General features: G+C 38.0%; 2 protein-coding genes across 3 annotated transcripts; both read right to left on the bottom strand.

The window, feature by feature from the left end:
- cfl1 (cofilin 1) lies at positions 1 to 3,857 on the bottom strand. The gene is made up of 4 exons (XM_004073140.5): positions 3,724 to 3,857; positions 1,163 to 1,473; positions 1,015 to 1,091; positions 1 to 932 (listed from the first exon to the last, which is right to left on the bottom strand). Exons 1-4 carry the CDS (start codon positions 3,724 to 3,726, stop codon positions 820 to 822), a joined length of 504 nt encoding a protein of 167 aa, XP_004073188.1. The 5' UTR covers positions 3,727 to 3,857; the 3' UTR covers positions 1 to 819.
- Positions 3,858 to 6,295: 2,438 nt separating this feature from the next.
- atl3 (atlastin 3) lies at positions 6,296 to 18,717 on the bottom strand. 2 transcript variants are annotated; one of them, XM_078954052.1, is made up of 14 exons: positions 18,585 to 18,717; positions 16,973 to 17,195; positions 16,289 to 16,423; positions 15,030 to 15,134; positions 14,892 to 14,942; positions 11,917 to 11,973; positions 11,739 to 11,831; positions 11,512 to 11,650; positions 11,302 to 11,429; positions 11,173 to 11,229; positions 11,027 to 11,098; positions 10,748 to 10,939; positions 10,398 to 10,637; positions 6,296 to 7,875 (listed from the first exon to the last, which is right to left on the bottom strand). In XM_078954052.1, the coding sequence occupies exons 2-14, from the start codon at positions 17,174 to 17,176 to the stop codon at positions 7,813 to 7,815; spliced, it is 1,536 nt and encodes a 511-aa protein (XP_078810178.1). In that variant the 5' UTR covers positions 17,177 to 17,195; positions 18,585 to 18,717; the 3' UTR covers positions 6,296 to 7,812. The 2 variants fall into 2 exon arrangements, with proteins under 2 accessions (XP_078810178.1, XP_004073187.2); XM_004073139.5 differs by having other exon boundaries at positions 18,474 to 18,608.
- Positions 18,718 to 21,475: the final 2,758 nt, after the last annotated feature.

Here is a 21,475-nt window from a genome sequence, read left to right as displayed (position 1 = left end):
TCAACCATAAGTGCTTTATTTATTAGAGATAAGCAGACAATACAAAACATCAACCACTCATTATTTAGGCTTAATTCTGATCATTGGTCCTCCGTATTCTCATCAACAGTCGTCTTCACATCATCAACGTCACATCATCAACGTTCTCAATCTGAGGAGGTTCTGGTTTTAACAAAAGTGAGGAATGTCATTGGTTTACTTCTTTTGAGGCCAGATTTTCTGACCCACAACCGGGAAAAGAGAGGTTTTGGAAATAAGTTCAAAAAGAGAAAACACGTAATGATAACAAGAAAAAGAAACAAAAGAGAAAAATGATAAATGTAAGATATGGGTTATATCGGTGTTCATACATATTAATTCAAATTACACCGAGTCACACTTACAAACGTAACCATTAGTTTGGCAAAACAAAATTAAATAAAATTAAATAATTGGAGCATATAAATCAGGAATCAGTGTCTGCATAACTAAAAGGTTTCTGCCTGTCCCTGTCTCAGCAATCATTCAAATTGTACTTGGAATAAGCAAAACTGCGTCTAAACATGGTAATTTTGTGTATTTCAATGATTTTTTCCTTCAGCAATTTTCTCAATGATTTCCCTTCTGTGCATGTAGTTCATCTTCTAGAACTGTAATGACCCCCCCCCAACAGCTTATCTTTTTTTTATTTGTTCCCAAACCCACACATCACATCCTCCCCAAAAAGTCCCACAAATGACGCCGGTTCTTCATTAGCCCCCCCTTATCCTGCCAAACTGGAATGACTCAACTGAACTGATGTGTCTGACGGGCCTCGGCTGAGGAGCAGTGCACTTTCATTTATAAAGGGGATCCTTCCAGGGTGACTACTGATGAGCCCCCAAGCTTTTCTGCAAGGGTGTGTCGGTCCTTCAGGTCCTCCAAACCGTTCACCTGCCACTCGTGCTTAATGCCTGAAGGAAAACGGGAACACCAAGAGGTTTTCATTGTTTAAAAAGATTAAATAGTTGTGTAGAATAAATAAAGATGACTCACCCTCAAACTTTCTCTTGATAGCATCTTTTGAGCTAGCGTAGATCATCTTGCTCTTCAGAGGAGCGCTATCTGGAGCCCTAGAAAAAGAGGCAGAAATAATTACCTGATGTCAGTCAAAGATATTCATGAGACGAATGGGCTCACTCACCAGAAGATAAAAACCAAGTCCTCCTTCTTGGTTTCTTTGGTCTCATAGGTGGCGTCGTACAGAGCGTAGCGGCAGTCGTCCGGAGGCAGCATCTTCACAAAGTGCTGGTACGGGTCCTGAACGGTGGTACCCAGGTCCCCCTGGAGGATCTCTTTGCCATCGTCCAGAACAATGTTCTTGAGGTCTGAGCTCAAGCAGAAGAGAACGGCCTTCTTCCTCCTCCTCTTCTCATCTTCATTCGCCTGAGCTTTACGCACCTTCATGTCGTTGAAGATTGCGATAACTTCATCTGTGACTTTAACGCCAGAGGCCTGGAGAGAGAACAGTCGCTTTACCGACAGGCTTAGGCCAAAGTGTATTTTTCGGATCCACTAAAACATTATTTGATTCTGCATCTGTTTTGGGACTTTGATTACGTCTGAAGATAATTTTGTAAAACATTTATCAGCAGCTCTTTAACACTTTCTTGTCTAACCTGCTGTAGGTTTATATAGACCAGCAGCGACTATGAAAGCAGACTAAATGCAGATATGAGAGCTGCAGAAAGGCTTGCAGGCTTACATGCAACACTTCTAAGAATCCGTCTTGGCAGGACAAATCACTAGTGGGTCTAAACATTTTTAGCTGTGTTCAAAAATCATAATTAAAAAAATAGAACCAGTGGAACTATTAGTCATCTTTGGCATCAGGCTAAAGACATGCAAAACAAAAGTAGGGAACATAATCCACCTTTCTTCTTTAAAATCCTTTATCAACATTAGAAATAAAATGACGGCCTACCCATCTTATAGATTTTGCAAGTTTTAATTATGCTGTCTGTCCATGACCTAAACCACACGGGTGGAGTTAGAAGTTAAGCATTACGGCATGTGGTTCAGTCCAAAAACAATGGCACGTCTGTTCAAGTGCAAATGAGTCACTTTGCAAAGTCATGGCTGCTGTCTCTAATAGTGTTTGGAATTTTTTAGGAGAATCTCTCATATTATGAAGTCTCGAGAATAAAAACCGTCAGCACTTTTAATGGAAGATAAAGAGAGCATAGTGAGGCAAAAACCAGAAAAGTCAGTGAATCCCCAAAGCACCACCTGCAGACATTGCATGTTTGCTCAGAGAAAGATAACAAGAATTATTTAACCAAATAACAATGGAGACAACATTTTGAATCGATTCTTTTTTTCTTGACATAATACCTCCACAGCTCAGTTCAAATGTTCCAACTTTCAAATATGGACTCCATCTATTTCTCACGTGTGCATCAATAAAAACAAGTGATAAGATTTTTAAAAATGGAAACGTAAAAGTTCTCATTTGTAGGTTTTCAATTTTACCTTTGGCCTAAAATACATCAAACAGGTTTGTTTGTAACAAAAGATAACATTTTTGTTGTGTAATAACCAGTCTGCTCTGCTCTCATTCAAAAAGTATTCAACAGTTTTACAGGTTTCCAGCTTTATTGTCCTCTATAAGCCTGTAATTCCACAATAACAAGCAAAAGAGAAATAAAAAAAATGAATAAATGTGTCCATTTCTTAAAAAAAATATGTCAGCTGTTTGGTTGGCAGGCAGGAGACAAAACAAACGTTTGTGTTTTTATGTGTTGCATTGATCCACAACAACGCAAATAATACCACACTGAGCATCCCTCGCACAATAAAAAAAAATAGCATTAGGCTTCCATTGGAGCCTTTAGCAAGAGTTACGTAATGCTGGCAAAGCCAACAAAAGCTTTCTATAAACTTACAAATTGGAAGAAAAACAATAAAATGCTCAAAATCAGCTGTGAATTGAGCAAATGACTTCAGACAGAAATCAACAACAACACCTTTGCACCAATTTAGGGTGGGGCCATGAATGCAGCACGCTCACATGAGCGCTAGCCTGCTATAAAAGGAAATCAGCCCCAGCAGACCAGCGGTTCACGGGTCTCTTCTAGCGGCGAAGTGTTAGCCTTAAAATATGCGGTGGATAAATGTTACATTATGGCTTGTTCATGTAGCGTTTTAGACTGTAGTAAATAACAAAGCACGGAAAAGATAAATTATAAAATCTCAGCTAATAGCAGCAACAATGAGCGTCTTTAGCCGGCGTTAGCTAGTTTAGCTAACTGTAGCAGCTGCACCTCACAGTACTGCGCAGTTCAGACTGGAGGCATCATCAAGCCTCGCTCCAGTATTGTCATGGCAACCGGTCTTTCACCTCTTTTTTGCCTTTTCCAATGAAGCACGAAGATGAACGAAATGGCGCCAGTGTTCTTTGAGAGGGCTGCTGGTTTCTCTGCCTTTATTATAAGCTTCTGGTTTTATTGAAATTATAAAACATGATGCAGCAGCGCCCACTGTTAAAATAGTAGATATCTAACTTCAGAGCAGATAGCCATAGCGTCCGTAACCAGAATGAGACTCCTGCGGCACACTACTGGCTTTCCTTATGTCACGATTAATTAATAAACAAAAAAACTTAATAAAAATAAAAATAGCAAAGCAAACCCAAGTAAAAGCAGGGGGAAACTGTGCCTCAAACCAGCAGGCTATTTAAAACAGACTCAACTACGTGAAACTCACCATTGTCGGAGCTGTGAATAGATCTGCGTCTGGTAGAAATTGAATGGGGTGATGCTGAATTCTGTTACGCTCACTCACTGAGCGGGAGCGCGCATCGAAGCGCGTGCGCTCCTGGTTAGAGCAAGGTGCACGAGAGAAATTGTTTCTATGTAATCTTGTTTTGTCAAAAACACGTGTCTTAGGTTATGCAAGAAAAAAAAGTTTTTTATTTGTAAAACTGGAAAAAGTAATAAAAATAAACGATTATGCTTGCAAAAAGTGATGTATATTTGTGTATATTTTATTTAATACTTTTTATTAAAAATATAAAGGGAAAAATTCTACATATTTTTAAACTCAATTTTCTTTGTTATGGATGCAGCAAAAACAATCGTTAGGAGCTTTGTGGGAAAATTAGTTTTAAATTGTTTTAAAGCGTAGCATATATTGTAGGTTCACTGTAAACTTGCAAATATTAAATATGCCGTTTTAAGTGAATACGTGCGGGAACATTTGATATTTAGACGTAAGACGTAAGAAAGGTTTTTGGGACGGCTGGAAGCTCTCCAATCCCGCCTCTCCGCGTGCGGCCACGCCCCTTTGTTCCATTTTTGTTGAACTCACTTCCAAATATGGAAGCGAACTGTGCGCAGCGGCGGCCAGTGAACGCGCCTCGCTAGCAGCGGGAGGAGGTGGGCAAGCGACGCTGATCACCATAAAAGGAAACAAGAGCCACGAAATTCACCGTGAAAGACTTTTATTCAGCGCGGCGTGGCGGGTAGAGACCCAAGCGGCGGAAGAATGAGAGGCTGAGGAGAGGAAGGAGGGACAAGATGAGCGGACAGAATAATGGGTCACTCATTTGTACCGAGGAGACAAAGACGAATGTTTTTGAGACATGGCTGTGAACAGAGCCGTATGTCTGCCGCTGCTAAAGGCAGGGGTTGATAGCGTAGTGCTTTATTTAGTGTAGCACTATTTAAGGCAGTGTATACATCACCACAAAATTTGATATGTGGTTATCAGATTTAGCAGTTTACATCAGGTTTACATGCACAACCAGACAAAAAAATCTCTGGTTTACATGTCTCAGTCCATTATTGGAGTTTTTGGTGAACGCAGAGGTCCAAGATTCAATGTTTGTTGATTTTATTGTTCAATCTGGTCATTCCTGCAGAATCACAAAGCCTACACCTCTCTACAGAGCTAGTAGGCTTTCTATTCTTTGTTTATACATCCATCCCACAAAAAGCCAAAGTTGGTTTTATTTGCTTTACGGATCATCCATCCATCCCTTGACCTCTTATCCCTTTCCGGGTCAAGCTTGCTGGTGTCCTTCCCGTTAGGTGAAAGCTGGGTAAACACATATGGGGCCCACACACATAGGACAGGTTGCCGCTTTGGTAACCCTTTTGCTATCCTAGGCACTTTACCATTGGGAGTTGGGTCATCTAGACCCACTAGACAGTGCTCTGAACCTTTTTTCTTCAATGATTTGTGATCTTCACTGGTGTCCATGGATTACATGAAATCTTTCCCCCTTTATCCACCTTTGTCATTGTAGGAATAACACGTCAATGGAAGGGTGGGGGGGGGTCATCTAAGATAGCACAAGGGTTAAAGCGCCACAAAACCACTTCCAGGAATGGTCAATTAAACTATCACACAGGGTTTTGGACTGTAGGAGGTAACCAGAGAGCCTGGAGAAAACCCGCACATGCACGAAAACTCCAGAAAGGTCCCAGCCGGGAGTCAACCGGGGCCTTCTCACTGTGAGGCGAGAGCGCTAACCTCTATACCACGTGCAGTGGGTGGAATGTAGGATGCTTCCATTCAAGGATCATTTCAAGTGCAAAAGAGCAACAAAAGTGACTAATTTTGAATAAATACATGTAAAACATAGAAAAATAAATGAAGAAAGATCCCCTTCATCACAGCAGTCATACTGGAACCTGACAACATTTATAGTTAATGGTTGAAGTTTTTTGGGTCTTTGGTACATTTTGTTTTTGTTTTGAAAGTCGACTAAGCATGCCAATAAAAAAAAGACTATTTGAAAAGTTACACCACAGAGACAAACCAATTAGTGTGATATAAAATAGCTCAAATTTGACTTAAGATAGCAACCAAAAAAAAAAAAAAAAAAAAAAGCCTGGCCTTAAATGGCTTCAAAGAAGTAAAAGCAGCTCCCTGTAGGTTATGTTATAGTGTGTGTTGAAGACCTGAAATGTTAGGAGGTGACACACGTTTAGGGGATACATTTATACTCAATCTATTGACCTCTCAACCCCCTTTCCCATCTGTTTCCTGTTTCACAATAACCATGTGGTTTAAAAAAGTTCATTTACTGTTGTTACTTTAATCAATTCTAACCACAATCATATTTTTAACACATATAGAAAGATTTGTTCTTATAAAAAAATACTCTAAATAAATGTTTACATTTAAAAATGTGGCATACAGCATTTTTCGAATACTACAAAAGTTGTTATTCATTCACTCTTGGTTCATGTCATTGCTAAAAGCAAATGTATTTATTGCTGAAATAATGGACCAACGTTAATTTTCCTGGGAAAAAGAAGATCCATCTCCATTTACCAGTGCCAAGCTTTATTTATTCAGTATAAAACAGCATTTATCACTGCTACAGCAGTCTGCATGAGATGATTACAATGGCAGTTACAGCCACACTGCATGCCTGTATGACTTTTGAAAAGGGCTATGTGCAAAAAGCACCAAAGAGGAGAGGAAGTGCAGTTTGAACTGACATCCTGAAGGTTTCTCCTCTTGTGGAAAGAGAAAAGTGCATCATGATGGTCGAACATTTTGATTTCTACAAACATATTTTTGGCCCGGTTTCAGAATCAATACCACAACAATGCAGCAGATGCAGGAAGAAAGCTTTGTAAATCTGCATTCCAGCTTTGTGTCTGAGCGCTTAAAGTTAAAGGATAATTGGTGCAAATAACCATAATCTTTTTATATTCCAACATGCTTCATTGCGAGTATAGAACATGTCACATGACCAAAAACCCGCAGCTGATTGGTCCACTGACTTATGTGTTCGAAGAATGAGGGCAGCCGAACAAAACTTTTGTTTTATTTACAATTTTATGTTGGCCAGTTGGTAAACATTGTTTACTTCTTTTACTAATTCAATTTGAACAAAGTGACCTATACTATATAGAATATTCTTTGTAATAGTTTAAAATAATCTGTAATCAGAACATCAAAGTGTATTTGAATGTAATCAAAAACATTGCAGTTTTCTAAAAAGCACCATGACGCAGCTGTGGTTTCATGCACAGCAGAAATGCATGCTGGGTTCTTATTTATCTAAATATCATGTTTGTCATTTGTTTTTTTTCAGGTTTTATAATTGTTACTGCAGTAAAGGTCAGGGTTACATTTCACAGCTGAGGCGTTAAGGCATTAACTGCAGAAGACAACAGAAACATATCTAAAGCTTACTCTTTGGTTCGGTCATTAGCTTAACTTTGTAAAAACCTTTTTTAAGAGTGACGTTTTTACAGCAATTTCAGTTTTATTTCATATTAAAACTGAAATTTGTCGCAGAAGATTTCCTAAACCTGCAGTGCTGCTGAACACAAGTTTTTGGTCGTCAAAAGCATGAATGCTCATTGTTTTAGTAGATGCTTTTTATTTAGAGCAAATTAAGAGGAATGTTTTAAATTCAAGAAATAAAGTATTTATGTTGATGCTTTAAAGCAGTTTAAAGGACGACCTTTGAAGTTTCAAAAGGCACCCTGACCATTCATCTCTCACCACACATCCAGCTAAGGACGATGAATTGACCTGAAAAAGAAAACAAGGCGTTTTCCTTTTTTTGACATATACATGTAAACACTGACTCGTCCTTTGAGATGAAGAGTAAAGTTCTAGAATAAGGGCAGTTTGTTCTGCAGACATGAACCGACACGCTGAAGTCCCTTAAACAGGATTCTGAAGCTGCATAATAGAGATGCTGGTGACCTGGCGTTGTGCTTCTACCGATGTAGTTGATGCATGATAAGGCTTTAGTGTTGAAAGTGTGCTTGTGTAGTGTGCTGCTTGAATGAGCCCCCACACTGATGTCTGAGGGGGGGGCTTCTAGTTGGATTTCTTCAGGTTTATTGCGTTTGCTCCTCTTGACTTGTTCAACACCACAGTGGCCTGAAAAAACAAAACACAAATACAAAATCTTGCATCAAGTTTTATAACCTCTTTTTATGTTAAAGTTAAATATAAAGATACGATTCTCCCCCAGGAACACTAACACACACAACACAAAGCAGTGTTCATTCATGCTACCTATCATAAGCCGTCTGACTTACTGCCCGCCATGTAAATGAGGGCACAACTGTTACTCACCGTGTAAAAAAACCAACACTAGTGCTGAAAAAACACATGCAGATCATCTCAAAACCTAACGCATGACGACTGTTTGAACCAGTTTTAGCTCTGTCAGTTTCACAGCATGGCTGAAAAGAAAAACTATGCAAACTGCAGAGAAAAAACAGGGGAAAATGGCAAACTAGCTTTACCCTTTTCAGTGAAAATGAGTACTAACATAAGAAAAATGAATGAATAAATAAACTGCTAATTTGTTATTCATCTTATTGTATCCTTATTTGACAGTGTTAATGTTTATTTTTCTTTAGCATTAACAGAAGACCTGCGGCTTTATTTTTGTTTCATAAACATGCAAACGTGAGCTGGTGTTGGCTAAAAGCAGTCCAAAACAGAGGTGTTTTATTCCAGCAGCTTTACACAAAGCCATAAATTGAAAACCTACTTTCATCTTTAAATATTAAGGCTATAGCAAAGGTAACAGATTCATTTGTTTGCATTGTTCACCCATTATCTCCAACAGGTCAAAAGGTTTTGTTTTACCAGCGATCTTCTCCAAATCGCTTCCATACTTTTTACTATAAGAAAAAAAAATGCTTATTCTGTTTGTAAATTAGGAACTAAACATAAAAATGTCTACAACCAGACAAGAAAGAGGCTTTTGTAACATCCAAACTGGAACAGTACTTCAGAATCTATGGTCCCTGAACTCACCGGTGCGTTTTCCAGCTACACCAGCTGTTTACCACGGCTGTTTCCATTAAAACTTTTTGAAACCTTCGATTTCAAAAAGTTTTAAGCTTTTGACATTTTTGGTTTTAAAAAAAAACAGAACCAGAGTTATGACACATAATCATGTTTTCCATTGGAATTAATCCTGAGAGCTTATCAGTGGAGCTTTGCCTGCTTTTGTAGCAATTTTCACATTGTTTTGACCTTGTATTTGTTTTGGATTTGAACATTTTCATTTTGTCTCTATATGTTTGAACTTTTGTTATAAAACATAAAAATGTTTGTGATTTTTTTTTCAGTAAAAAAGACAAAAGTTACCACTAAGAAGAGTTACGTGTTCAATATAAAATTATTGTTTATTGTAATCAAACACATATCTGTAAAAATGAAGTTGGGGTCGTACTAAAAAGATGAATATCAAGCATTGCCACAAAATAATGTTTTAAAGATGAATTAATAGAGCAAAATGTAAAGTTTAAAAAATACATTAAGGTACTAGACTACTAAGGGTTAAAAAAAAACCCAGAGTGAACTTTTAGACTCCTCCCTTTTTTTTATACGCTTTTAAAAGTGTGACACTTTTCACCGATTCCTTCAACTGCATGGGCAGCTCTCTTTCCTAAACCATTATTTAAATCAGTGTTTTTCAACCTTTTTTGAGCCACGGCACACTTTAACCTTGACAAAAATCCCGCGGCACACCAGCATCCAAAAAAATAGATAAATGAAAAAAAAAAAAAAAAGCTCAGTCTGTATTGATCTACAGCCGCTCTGCAATCTCACATGCATTTTTGTGATAATTGTTGCAGAAAACGCTGGAAGCTGCAGCTGTTTTTTCTAAAAGATGTATTAAAAATTAAGTCAAAAGATTCAAAAACTGTTTGATGTGTGTTCGTTGTTTTAAGACGTTAAGAGGAGAGACTCATTGTGCGCTAAAACAGTCACTTTACTGCATCATGGGAGATGTAGTGCCCGTAATCCGCCGACCGTAGAAAGACTTGCGTCTTTGAGCTTCATGGTTTTGTTCACTTGTTCCAGTCTGATACCAGATTCTGTGGAAAGCTACGCCGCTAAAGACGAGCTTTACTTGGTATTTTTGTTAGAACAGAGAGACTTTTTTGCGCTAAATCGAAACAAGGAAGTGAATACTTTAACCACTTCTGATTGGTCAGACTGATGACATGTGATTTAGCCTTCAAGAATAATTGGTGGAGACAGTTAAAGGGGCGGGACTTTTCCTTACACACTTATAGCTGCAGCTAAATCGCGGTATCCCGTTATTCTAATCAAAATGTCTTTAATAGAATCATATAAACACAAAGAAAAAATAATTTTATGATATTTCACATTCTTAACTTCTCAGTGTTTTATCAGGGTCTGTTTGGATGAACAAAGAGCTGATTTCCTGGAGATGGAAAATGTTTTTAGATCAGTTAATGAGGGCAATTTCTCACGGCACACTTGACCATCTCCCACGGCACACTGGTTGAAAAACACTGATTTAAATCAATCATACGTTGGAGTTTTTAAGCACCAATTGCTCCCTCTAGTGGATTTAAAAGGCACATAACAGTGACGACAGCAAAACAAGCGGCCAGCCCGTTTCTTCCTACCTGCTCCAGAACAACACCTGCAGCTTGGTCGATGGCCACACCCACACCCCGGTACTGGCCAGAATAGCGGATGAAGGCCCAAGTCAGCATGGCAATCATGATCAAGCCCAAACTGTAGTCACACGCCAGGGCGAAAGTGGACAGGCCGACAAAGAGCAAGACGCCCGACAGCACGTAGAGGAGGCAGACCAGGACGAAGAGCACGGCAGGAGTCCGGAAGGCGCTGAAGATGTTTTTAGACTACGAGAGAAAACAGAGCTGATGCCGGAGACCAATCAAGGGAAAATGGGAGCAAATCATATTTTTGTTTCATTATCTCCACATAAAATAATCCAAACGAAAAAAAAAACCTCATTGTGCTTGCTCAAGGACTGCCACATTTCTTCCAGCTCTTTTTGTAGCTGCGCTTGGTAACGGTCGCAAAACTCCTGCCCGCCCATCTTCTTTGTGGATGAAAAGGCGTGAATAGCCTCTTTAAAGAAGAAGCTATGTTTCTCCCGCAGTGACTCAGGAGCCACGTATGGGAGGTCGCCCCCACACACCTGTTACAAATGACACATGTAGCCCAAGAGTGAGCTGAAAGCCAGTTCATCATCAGATTATAATGTGTGTAAGGTGTATAAAGTCACCTTCTCCATGTTCTTCTGATACTGATCTTTAGCTGCTGCCACTGCTGCCAGGTTGTTGGCCTCCGCTGTAGCCTTGAGGGTTAAACATACATGTTTACATTGGGGTAAAAAACATACAACCTATTCAAATGGGATACTGTTCATACCATAAGCATCGTTTTTGGTTGAGGCAGGTCTTCTCCCTGATAGATCTTTATGTACGCCTGGTTACACAGAAATGAAAGCACATGACAATCGGGTTCTGCATCAGCAGATTTGCGAAGGGGATTATTTACCTTGAAGAACTCGAGCAGGCCTCGACACGTGACTTTGTTTCCGTTTATCTCTTTCTCAGTCAGCCAATCTGGATGCAGCAGTTTAGGAATCAGACTCTGCAGCTGCTCTTTGAATTCTGGGGACACATCTGTTGAGAGAAAAAAAAACCTCCAATCACTGCTCTGCACTGTATTCTGAATATTAGAAATGAGGTCACTTTAGGATTTTACCACAAAGTTGTCCCTTAAAAGCAGGGCTGGTGGCAACCTTCAACCCCGGATGAGGCAGCAAAAAGCAGGAGATGTTGGTGAAGCAGGAATGGATGTGCTCCCTGACTGTCTGCAGCTCTTCGTGTTGGGTCTCCTTCACCTATGAGAGGAAACATTTTCAACCCTCATTTTACCAGGGAGAAAACTATCAGTGTGGAGAAAACTGGTAGTTTGAGAAAGAATGGAACCTGTAATCGCTTATCCAGGAAATCGTTTCCACCCTTGAAGCCGTACTTGTACTCATACGGAAAACTCCAGTCTCTCACCAGAAACATCAAGGACTGGAGGGACAGAGGAGCAGCACTGATGACCAAACGTTCATTGAAAACAATGAAAAAGTGTAACCTGACATGATCTCTCCTGTACCTGGAAGGGTTTCTGAAATATCTCGTCCAAGGCAAGACGCCCATACTCTGTGAAAAGCTGGAAGCAGACAGTAGCCATAAGCAAAATAAAAGTAAAAAATGAGTGAAATTGCTCACTAAAGTCTGTAATTATCAGTCTAGACTTTTGATTTTAGATTGGACAATAAAAAACTTTTGATTCATACAATTAATGATAGTTCCTCATAATCAGAAGAAGGCTAGAAATGACTTGTAGAACTTTTTCCCCCATTTAAAATACATCAAACAAATCTCCCTATAGTAGCAATTATAAAACACATACACCTATTCTGAGCACATGCCTTGTGGGAAATTTGACACATTTATTATTTCAGGGTGACATAAGATCATCTGGTTTCTCTAATATAAAAGCACAAGGTTGGTGTTTTCTAATAGTGTTTTTCATGCAATGGGATCCCATAGATCACTATTGTTTTAATTGGCATAGAATTTCATAAAAAATAAATTGTTTAGGATTTCTCACCTGAAATAAGCCATGCAATTCTGCATTTTTAATAGATCATATATACATGTACTTTATTTGATTTTACATTAAATTATCAAAAATGGTTTGCAGTTTTCTGCAACAGTCTTTACACCAGTGATGCAAACCTCACCTGGATCTGACAGTCAGACCATGATGACCATTAACACAATAACAGTCAGTCACATCTAGATAAAAGCCACTGATTTCTGCAGAATTCTGCAGAGATGACTTTGAATTAAACAAAATGTGCTCATTTTTCATTTATAATCCCGAAATTACCAATGCTGCTGTTTAACAGAATCTCTTAAAGCTTTCACATATTTTCTGCAAACACATTAATTCCTCTCGTGTGAGGAATTGCAAAAGAAAGAGTCATAAAGTCACGCCCTGTCTACTTTTCTACAACATAAACGGAATAGTAGCGGGTCACTGGTCTGATGCTACAGTCACAGACCGCTCAGTCAGAAATGACTTAACTGTGCAGACCAACGTGTGTGGAAACAGGTAAAATAATATAAAGAAATGAATTAAAGCGAAAACAAAAACGTGATCTGGATCACATTTATCCCTCATCACTGTGGGAGTTACGTTCTAAAAATAACCAGTAGTCATTCTTTATTTTTTACAATAGTTATAGATGTTTTAAGGATGTAAAACCCCTCACTTCACATTTTATACTCTTTTCTCTGATAGAATGTATTTGACATATGACATATCTGACAGATATGAACATTTTTATATTTTCTTTCCTCTCAAACTCAAAGTTTAAACCTTCATGGAAAAAAGTGTAGTATAGACTGAAAACAAAGATAATCTTTTCTAGCTAAACACATCCTATACAGTACAGCCAATCAGGACGCAGAACACAATGCACTAGAAGAAACACAAACATGCTAAATTTCACAGGGACCAGTGTATAACATTTTAGGTTGTATTTTATATGTATAACAATTTAGGTTTATGGAGAATCTATTCATCAGATTAAATCTTTACTGTAGATTAAATTACAGTAGTAATTTATCCCAACTGACAGCAGCTTTTTTTTTAATAACACAGATATCTTGGACACAGAGTTAGAAAATCTACATTAAAGACCCACTTCAATGAAAATCGTGTTTTTAACATGTTCTTGTAGGTTTTTTCTCATGATGGAGGACATATATAAAGACAATTATTTCATTTCTGAGTTTTCCTCATTCAAATCATTATAAATCAGGAGCAGATAAAAAAAAATGTTTAAAAAAGCTTCTAGTTGTTACATATAAAATACAGTTGTACAATCAACTCCTTGCTCCGCTCCATTCAGATGCATTCACTTGCAGACAACTAGATTCCGTGGACATCTTTGTTTTGCTCATCCGTGCTGGTATCTGACTCAAAACTGTACGCCTGGATAGCTCCAATATTGGTCGCCATTTTTGTTGCACTGCTAATGTTAGGTTAGGGTTGTGAGGGGCTGTAAGCTAGCAGGAGAACATGTAAACAGATGGATGACGGGATGCAGGGGCAGGCTTACTCTGCACCAACGGCCTGCTCACATTTCTAATGAACTATGTCCTAGAAAACGACAAATTTTCTTATTTTGGCTAGAAACAGCATAATCATAAATAAAATACCACTGGGAACCATTAGAAAATAGATCAAAAAAAGATCTCAGCTATTTCAATTAATGGTTGCTTTTGTTTTAAATAACAAAAGACAGATGCACACGGAGAAATGCAACAATGTACCGGTATGTAGGTGAATATTTTGGCTTCAGTGCTGAAAAAAATCCCAGCCTCTCATTACATAAATCTGTCTATTTACGAGTACCAGACAAACAGGTACAGCAGTGCAGCCACAGACGAGTTTGTAAACCATTTTAGACGGGAAGTGTTCTTGGAAATGGCGAGTCATTCTTGAAGCATCCCTGCTCCTGTTCTATGATGACTCACTTGTCCAAGGTGGAACCAGCTGCACCCTAAGACAGCAAAAGTTCCTCCTCTAAACCTGTCAAAAGGTGAGGACTGCACCGATAAATGTGCAGCATATTTTCTTTGTTTTGTTTTATTTTAAATTTCTCTAAACTCTGATATATTTACAATTTAATTATGACTGCTGGTGTTTCAAAAAGATTCAGATGAAGCTGGAGCGACAGGAAAATGCAGCCTCTGCAGGATGTGGCACTAATCCATCAGCTTTTCCTTTAGATGACTGAAGCCAGCCCATCGAGCTTTTGATGTCAATTCAAAAAAGAGTGAGGTGACACAATACCTTGATGTACAAAAAGGAGCAGTTGTTGCGTCATTCTCAATATTTTAATTGTGCCCAAGCTATAATTCTGCACAACCCATTTCTGATTTAAATGAGGAATTTATGAAGGAAAATGTACATAAAACCTGAAATCCCATAATAAAAAGCAAAAAAATACACAATTTTGTAATATGAAGAAAATACAAACTAGTGAATTTTATTTTTGCCATAGAGCGTACCTGCAGCTGCTGCAAATCGTCCTCTTGAACATTTTGCGAGAGATTATAGATCTGCAAATGAAACCCACACATAAATTCAGGCAACAGCAGCAGACAGGAAAGCTTTAGCATTAATAGCAATCAAAGCACATCCTCCACCTGTATTGAACTGGTCATGGTGCTGAGGGCAAAGATGGTGGCACAGTCCCTCACGGTGGACTGGTCATCAAACGCTCCCTGAGTATCCATCAGGACAACAGCCACCTGCAGCAGACACAAGAAAGCACACCCACAATGCTTTGTGTCATCAACAACAGCTGGATGGATGTGCTTCTTTTGACACTTAAGTGAAACTGCACTTAAAAAAAAAAACAGAAGGTATGTCACAAACAAAACAAGTTCCAAGGGTTTGACTGATTTGCTTTTTTCAGAATAAAGTTACAGTTTGGATTAGTGCTGCACAATATGAGGAAAACTCGAGATTTTCAAGATTAATTAATTTTGCGATGATGACATAACTTATGAAACATAAACAAATAGCAAAACAATCAAAAACATCATTTCCATTTCACCCCAACAGTGTGATTTAAATAAGAGTCAACACAACTTAATTTTTTCTCCAAATGAGCCTCGTCTACATAGGAGCCGAGCATCTAACATAAAGGATTCCATCCGATTGGTCAAATGGATACAGGGATTTATTTGATTAGTTGAAAACTTCAAGCTGTCATGAGATTGTTTTACCACATTTAAGGTAACCATTTAGCGCAATTTTCGGCGTCTTTTGCGATATGTGTATTGGACAGCTTGATATCGTGATAACGATAATTTGGTGATTTATTGTGCAGGCCTAGTTTGTATTAAGAATTGGCAATGTGTTTAGGGACTAAAATTTTATCCAGAATATATTCATTATAGAGCTCCAGTTTACAAAAGTTTGAGTAAAGAAAAAAAAAAGAGAATTAGTTATAAATTACTTCAGTAGAAACCTTCCAGATCATTAGAAACAGATTGTTCCAAAAGGCCAGGATGAATAGAATGCAGAAAATTCATAGCAAAATCCAGAATACTGTGTTTATTCAAATATGGCGTTCATACTAGTTTAGTTAGTTAGTTAGTCTGTCAGTTCCTAACTTTGTTCTACCCATTTTAACAAATAAACCCTGTTTTTTTCTTTTTAAATCGGTAGGTAAACATATTGCAACATTTTAACATGCTAACAGATGTAATAGACACTAAGTTTTAAAACAGCAGCCTTTTCTCAGTAATAAATACATCTGAGTCTAGTGAGCATTTTCCTTCTGTGCTAAATTTAACATTCTAAACTAAAATGCATAAAAGGTTGTAGTGCAGTTTAGCTTTTTAAATGAAGCTTTCATATGAAACTGCCACTGTGCTAAATACACATGCAGCAGTACCTCTGTTCCATCACTTTTTTGAACCACAAAGACCTCACTCCAGAGCTGAATGCCTGTCGTTTCTGGTTCTGAACCACCTCGCCATGAAAAACCAGTCAGGGGCTCATCATCCCGACCCAGCCAGTTCTTGTCCTCCTGTGGAACCACAGATGACTATCAACATCTGTCATGTCAAAGTCACAACTACTTAAGAAGTTAAAAAAAAAAAAACAACACATATTTTTGTCCTCTCACAGTGTCACTGTAGCAATACCAAACAACACATTTTATTAGCCTCGCTGACTCCATGCCAGCCTAGGTCACCATTTCCCAGCAAATAGGTTGACTGAGAATAGAAACCATAATAACAGATTAGTCCAAATTTTATCTCTTTTCAGTTAGGACACTCCTTCAGAGGCATCAAATTAAATCTCTGTTCGTCAATTTAGGCAAGCAAGTTTGTTTGCATGTTACAGTGAGGATGGGCCATGCATGTGCATGTGTTTTCATTCCACAGACGTGTTCAGCGACTTCCAAACTAAGAATACCTCTGACATCACAGGAGGAGTTTTTCACTATAATTCTTCTGCACCAAAACACCTGTTCATTAATCGTAGAATTTCCCAGCATGCGTTAATACAAAAAACATTTTTTGGGGGGGAAACATGAAGAGTATGACGTCAGAAATAATGGACACTGGCTCACCTTTCTGTGCATGTACCGAATCATGAAATCAAGCAGGAAGCTTTTTCCCTTCCTGAAAGCTCCAGCCACCGACAGAACGACCACGTGTTTGTCCCTGACCTCTGGAGCCAGCAGAATCTGGGACAGAGCTTCTGTGTTCAACTCGAAGGAGTGATCATCCTTGGATACGGTGATGATCTGGACAGGGCCAGGTTTGATTCCCATTCTGCTAAAGGCTTGGTCCCTGCAAAGTTAGAAAAACCATTCGCGTTTTTTTGTTTTTTTTCCAACTCCCTCAGGTTCATTCTTTTAAAAGAATGAGTTAAAAAAAAGTTCCAGTAATGTTAAATAATTTGAAGAATTTACTTAGGATCTCTGAAAACAAAACCATTTTTTCAGTTCGTTTTAATCATATCAAAAGAAAACACACATCTAGTGTAATAAGTAAGAGAAAACTGCTGATGTCAAATAGAACAAGAAAAAACCCCAGCATAACTGTGGTTCAGAAAACTGTCTTTGCCCATAAAAACACTGAAACAGAGCAAAGCTTTTTAGCACAAGTTCATGCAAAGATGTGAATAATCGCACTTAAAAAGCTCTTTACTCTGTGAATATAATTTTGTCTGTGGCAGCTAATAGTTTGAGAAGCACTGATCAGACAATTACATTCATCTATGTGAAACTACTAGCTGCAAGCAGATGGGTGTCATGCTGCACCGCCTGCAGCAAATGATTCACCATGCTGTGGAGAAGTTTGTCTCATTTGAGATGGGATCAAATCTCAACTGTTGGTTTCCAAAGAAATTTTTTATTTTCAGAGGAAGACTTTATACTTAAAAAGTGTTCAGCTACAAAAACACTGAAACGTAAAGTTTGCTTTGATTAAAGATTCTGGGTTCTAAACTAAAAATCTGCCGCATTTGACACTAACTAAGTGTAGGTCCCATTGGCAAAAGACTATTACATAGTATAAAAACTATCATTTTACGAATTTTATGAGCAAAAAAAACAAACAAAGTTGAAGTCGACAGAATCTGATTGAAATTCACCAAATCTTTCACATTTCCGTTCTAAACTCAGTATTGTTTAGTCATAAGTAACTGTTCACAAAGCCAATGATTTCCACTGACTAATAAAAACAGCACTTTCGTTAAGAAAGTTTTTGTGTTTACATTTGTATTTGTTATTTTTGCTAAAAAAAGCTAGTACAAGCTGTGTCAGCCAATAAAAGTTAAGACGTTGCGTAAAGACTAGTTTTGACTAAAAATCTTTTTTCGAATGGGTTTAATGCACAAACTACAGCCGTTTACGTAGATTTTGAGCATAAATGCAGAGCTAATTGTCAAAAGTAAGAAATAAAGCTAACACTAGTGCACAGCAACGTACTCAGACCAAAACTAAGCGCTAACTTCCCTTAAAAGTTATAACCGCTAAATAAAAACTTAGTAAAATATTTTGATGTTTAAACATCGTATGAATATACCACACTCTGCTAGCTTAAGTTGTATTTGACACACTTTACCTTGGCTGCTTCAACACGAGTTCATGGAAGTCTGGAAACGATTGAATTTTTTTCGGTGACACAACTACAACCATGAGAACTTTTCTCCACCTCAAAACGCTGAGCTCTCACCTTTGACCGCACGCAAGCTGTGATGGGAAATGCAGTTTCCATGAAAGCTCGTTCTTCTGCTTTGACCTCTCAATAAACTACATAACCCACATTATTGTCCCTACACCTTCTTGGGAAATGAAGTTTAATTGCGGAACGATGACAACGGAACCACCTCACAGGGTTTGCAAAACAGGGGCTGGGTGTTTGCGTTTATACAAATCATATTCACGATTCTTTTATGCATGAAACGCACTTTGTAGCTTAGCAACTGCTTTGTGTTTGAGGGTGTGGAGTAAAAATAAAATTTGCGTACAGCACCATCTAATGGTGAAAGATACATAAACCCTTACCCAAAAGGAACATAAAGTAGCGGTCCTCTACACCCAAAAAACAAACAAATAAACCAAAAAAAAACAAACAAAAAAACATAAAAATATAGCCAAAACACCATAGGAAAAAGTAAAAGTTTATTTCAAATGTAAGTAATAAGACATTTAATTTCAAGAGGAACTGAAACTTAAAATTGAAAATGATTGTCCTTTATTCAAAGATGATAATTAAGGCTGAAAAGTGAAATTAAATGTTTATATTGTAAACTCTACATATAATTGTTATAAAATTTAGATAACTACATATTTGATGAATTAATGGCAGAGAACTATAATTTTTTAAATGGAGGAGAAATCTTACAAGAAATATTCAGAACAGTGTGTGTCTGTGTGTGTGTGTGTGTGTGGGGGGGGGGGTGTTCATGGAAGACTGAAGTCTGTTATTAAAATAATCAACAATATAATCACAGGGTGCATACGAAATCTGAGTGGGAGTTTGTTTAAAAATATCAATAAAACTTTCTGCCACTTCAGGAGTTATACAGGACTTATGTGCCATTTCCTCACAGTTCTCACTGAGACTTCCTGCTGGATTTCACTGGTGACATTAAAAAACACACAGTAATGGTCTGATATGGCCTAGTCAATAACAGAGGACACGACGGACAGGCCGTAGGTAATGCCAAGGTGCAGAGTGTGTCCTCTGGTTGTGTGACATGTTGTTGAAATTCCATCAGGCATAGATATCACCATTTTTGTCAACATGTAAATTAAAATCACCAGTTATTAAAATCCTATTGTATCTGATGTTAAGTGATGATAAAAATAAAGAAAAATCTTCACTAAAACAAGAAGGAGGTTTTTAGGAGAGACCACAGCACTGAGACAGGCTTTGTTAAAATAGTAAATGATGTTAGATGTAACCTGGACTGTCGGAAACTCTCAGTCCTGGTACTATGGATACATGCTCCTCAAAGGTCTTTGAAACCAATTGTGGGTCCCCCAAGGTTTAATTTTAGGCCCACTACTTGTGGACAGGTGTCTTTTATGCAGATAAGCGTTTCAAACAGACTTTAATACTTATTAAGCAGTGGAAAATAGAAGAGCTTCTTAGAGAAATAGCAACTGGTCTGTGAAGAACAGAATTCTTGATTGTTTGTTGGAGCAAAATAATTATTTTCTGCACTGTTATGTAAATAAAGTGTTTTAAACTTTCATTCAATGTGAATTCCTAGATTTGTTTTTTACATTGTGTCTCTCTCATCTTTTCACTTCACATGAGAAAATTTGCAATATCAGTGACTGATCAATTGTATCTTGACAAATTCTTGTGCCAGCAGTAATCATTATTTGGTGGAGTTTTGTAAATAGATACTTCGTCGTGGTTTTAAAATTTTTCAAATCATATCCTTGTTTGATCGTATGATTTAATGCTCTAAATCTAAATCAGTATTTTTGTGCATTTACTAGCACAAGTTGATTTGACACATGGTCTGTAACACTGTATTCTTTATGTCCAGCTGGTAAATAATCTATATTTGTTGCCACTTGGGGACGTCATCAGGAGGCATGGGGATTTTTTTCATAGCTATGCTAATGACACTCATCTCTACATCGCTTTGTCTCCTGATGACGAAGAGTCAGTCAACATACTCTTAAAATGCATTTTAGACATTAGGTCATGGATGGCAGAGCACTTCCTACAGCTCCACCAGGACAAAACAGAGGCTTTAGTGATCTGTGCTGAAGACAAGAGAGAGATTGTTTTATCTAAACTAAAAAATTATAAAACTTCTCAGTGTGTGAAAAAATGAGCGTTATTTTTGACTCTGAGATGATTTTGTTCCAGAAATTAAAAATTTAACAAAAACAGGATTTTATCATCTTAAAAATATTGTCATTTCACTCTCTTGCCAGCACAGAGGTGCTAATGAATGCTTTTATTTCCAGCAGATTAGATTATTGTAATGCCCTGCTCTCTGGTCGTCCCATGAGAAAGATATTGAACCTTTAACTGCTGCGAAATTCAGCCGGACCGCAGGCATGCAGACGAGGACCAGGGGGCGGGAACACATTTCTTTATTTTTCATTTCTTTATTCACATTTACCATTTTATACCTGTCTAATAAGGTTTATTTATGTACTTATTTGTTCATAATTCTATTTTAATTTTTTTAGTCTTTTTACATTTTAGTTGTAACTCCAGTGTTTTCCTCAGAGGGATCCTCCACATCAGTGACTGACCCTTCTCAGTGAACGGGGTCACTGCAATGGGATCTCCCAGGTCTGGCTCTTTGTTTAGCTCTGGGGGCTCCTGTGCTTGTATATTCTGAGAAATTGAGTTGGGGGTCACTGATGTGGATATGTCCCCAATATATCGTTTCCCCACTTCAGTACAAAGCCACATTTCTACATTGCATCATTTTAACATTTTTCTTATCAATGGATGTGTCTGTATGTGTGTGTTGGGGGGGGGGGGTGGCCATGTGTGTGTTTTAAACAAAATATTTGTGTAATGTCTTGTCCTATTGTTTTTAACTTTGATTATGTTATTATGTAAAGCCTGTTGAGTAGGTTGCG

Source organism: Oryzias latipes, chromosome 10, assembly GCF_053564925.1.
Source record: "Oryzias latipes strain Hd-rR chromosome 10, Olatipes_Hd-rR_3.1".
Taxonomy (NCBI): domain Eukaryota; kingdom Metazoa; phylum Chordata; class Actinopteri; order Beloniformes; family Adrianichthyidae; genus Oryzias; species Oryzias latipes.
This window is presented reverse-complemented; position numbering and strand designations above follow the sequence as displayed.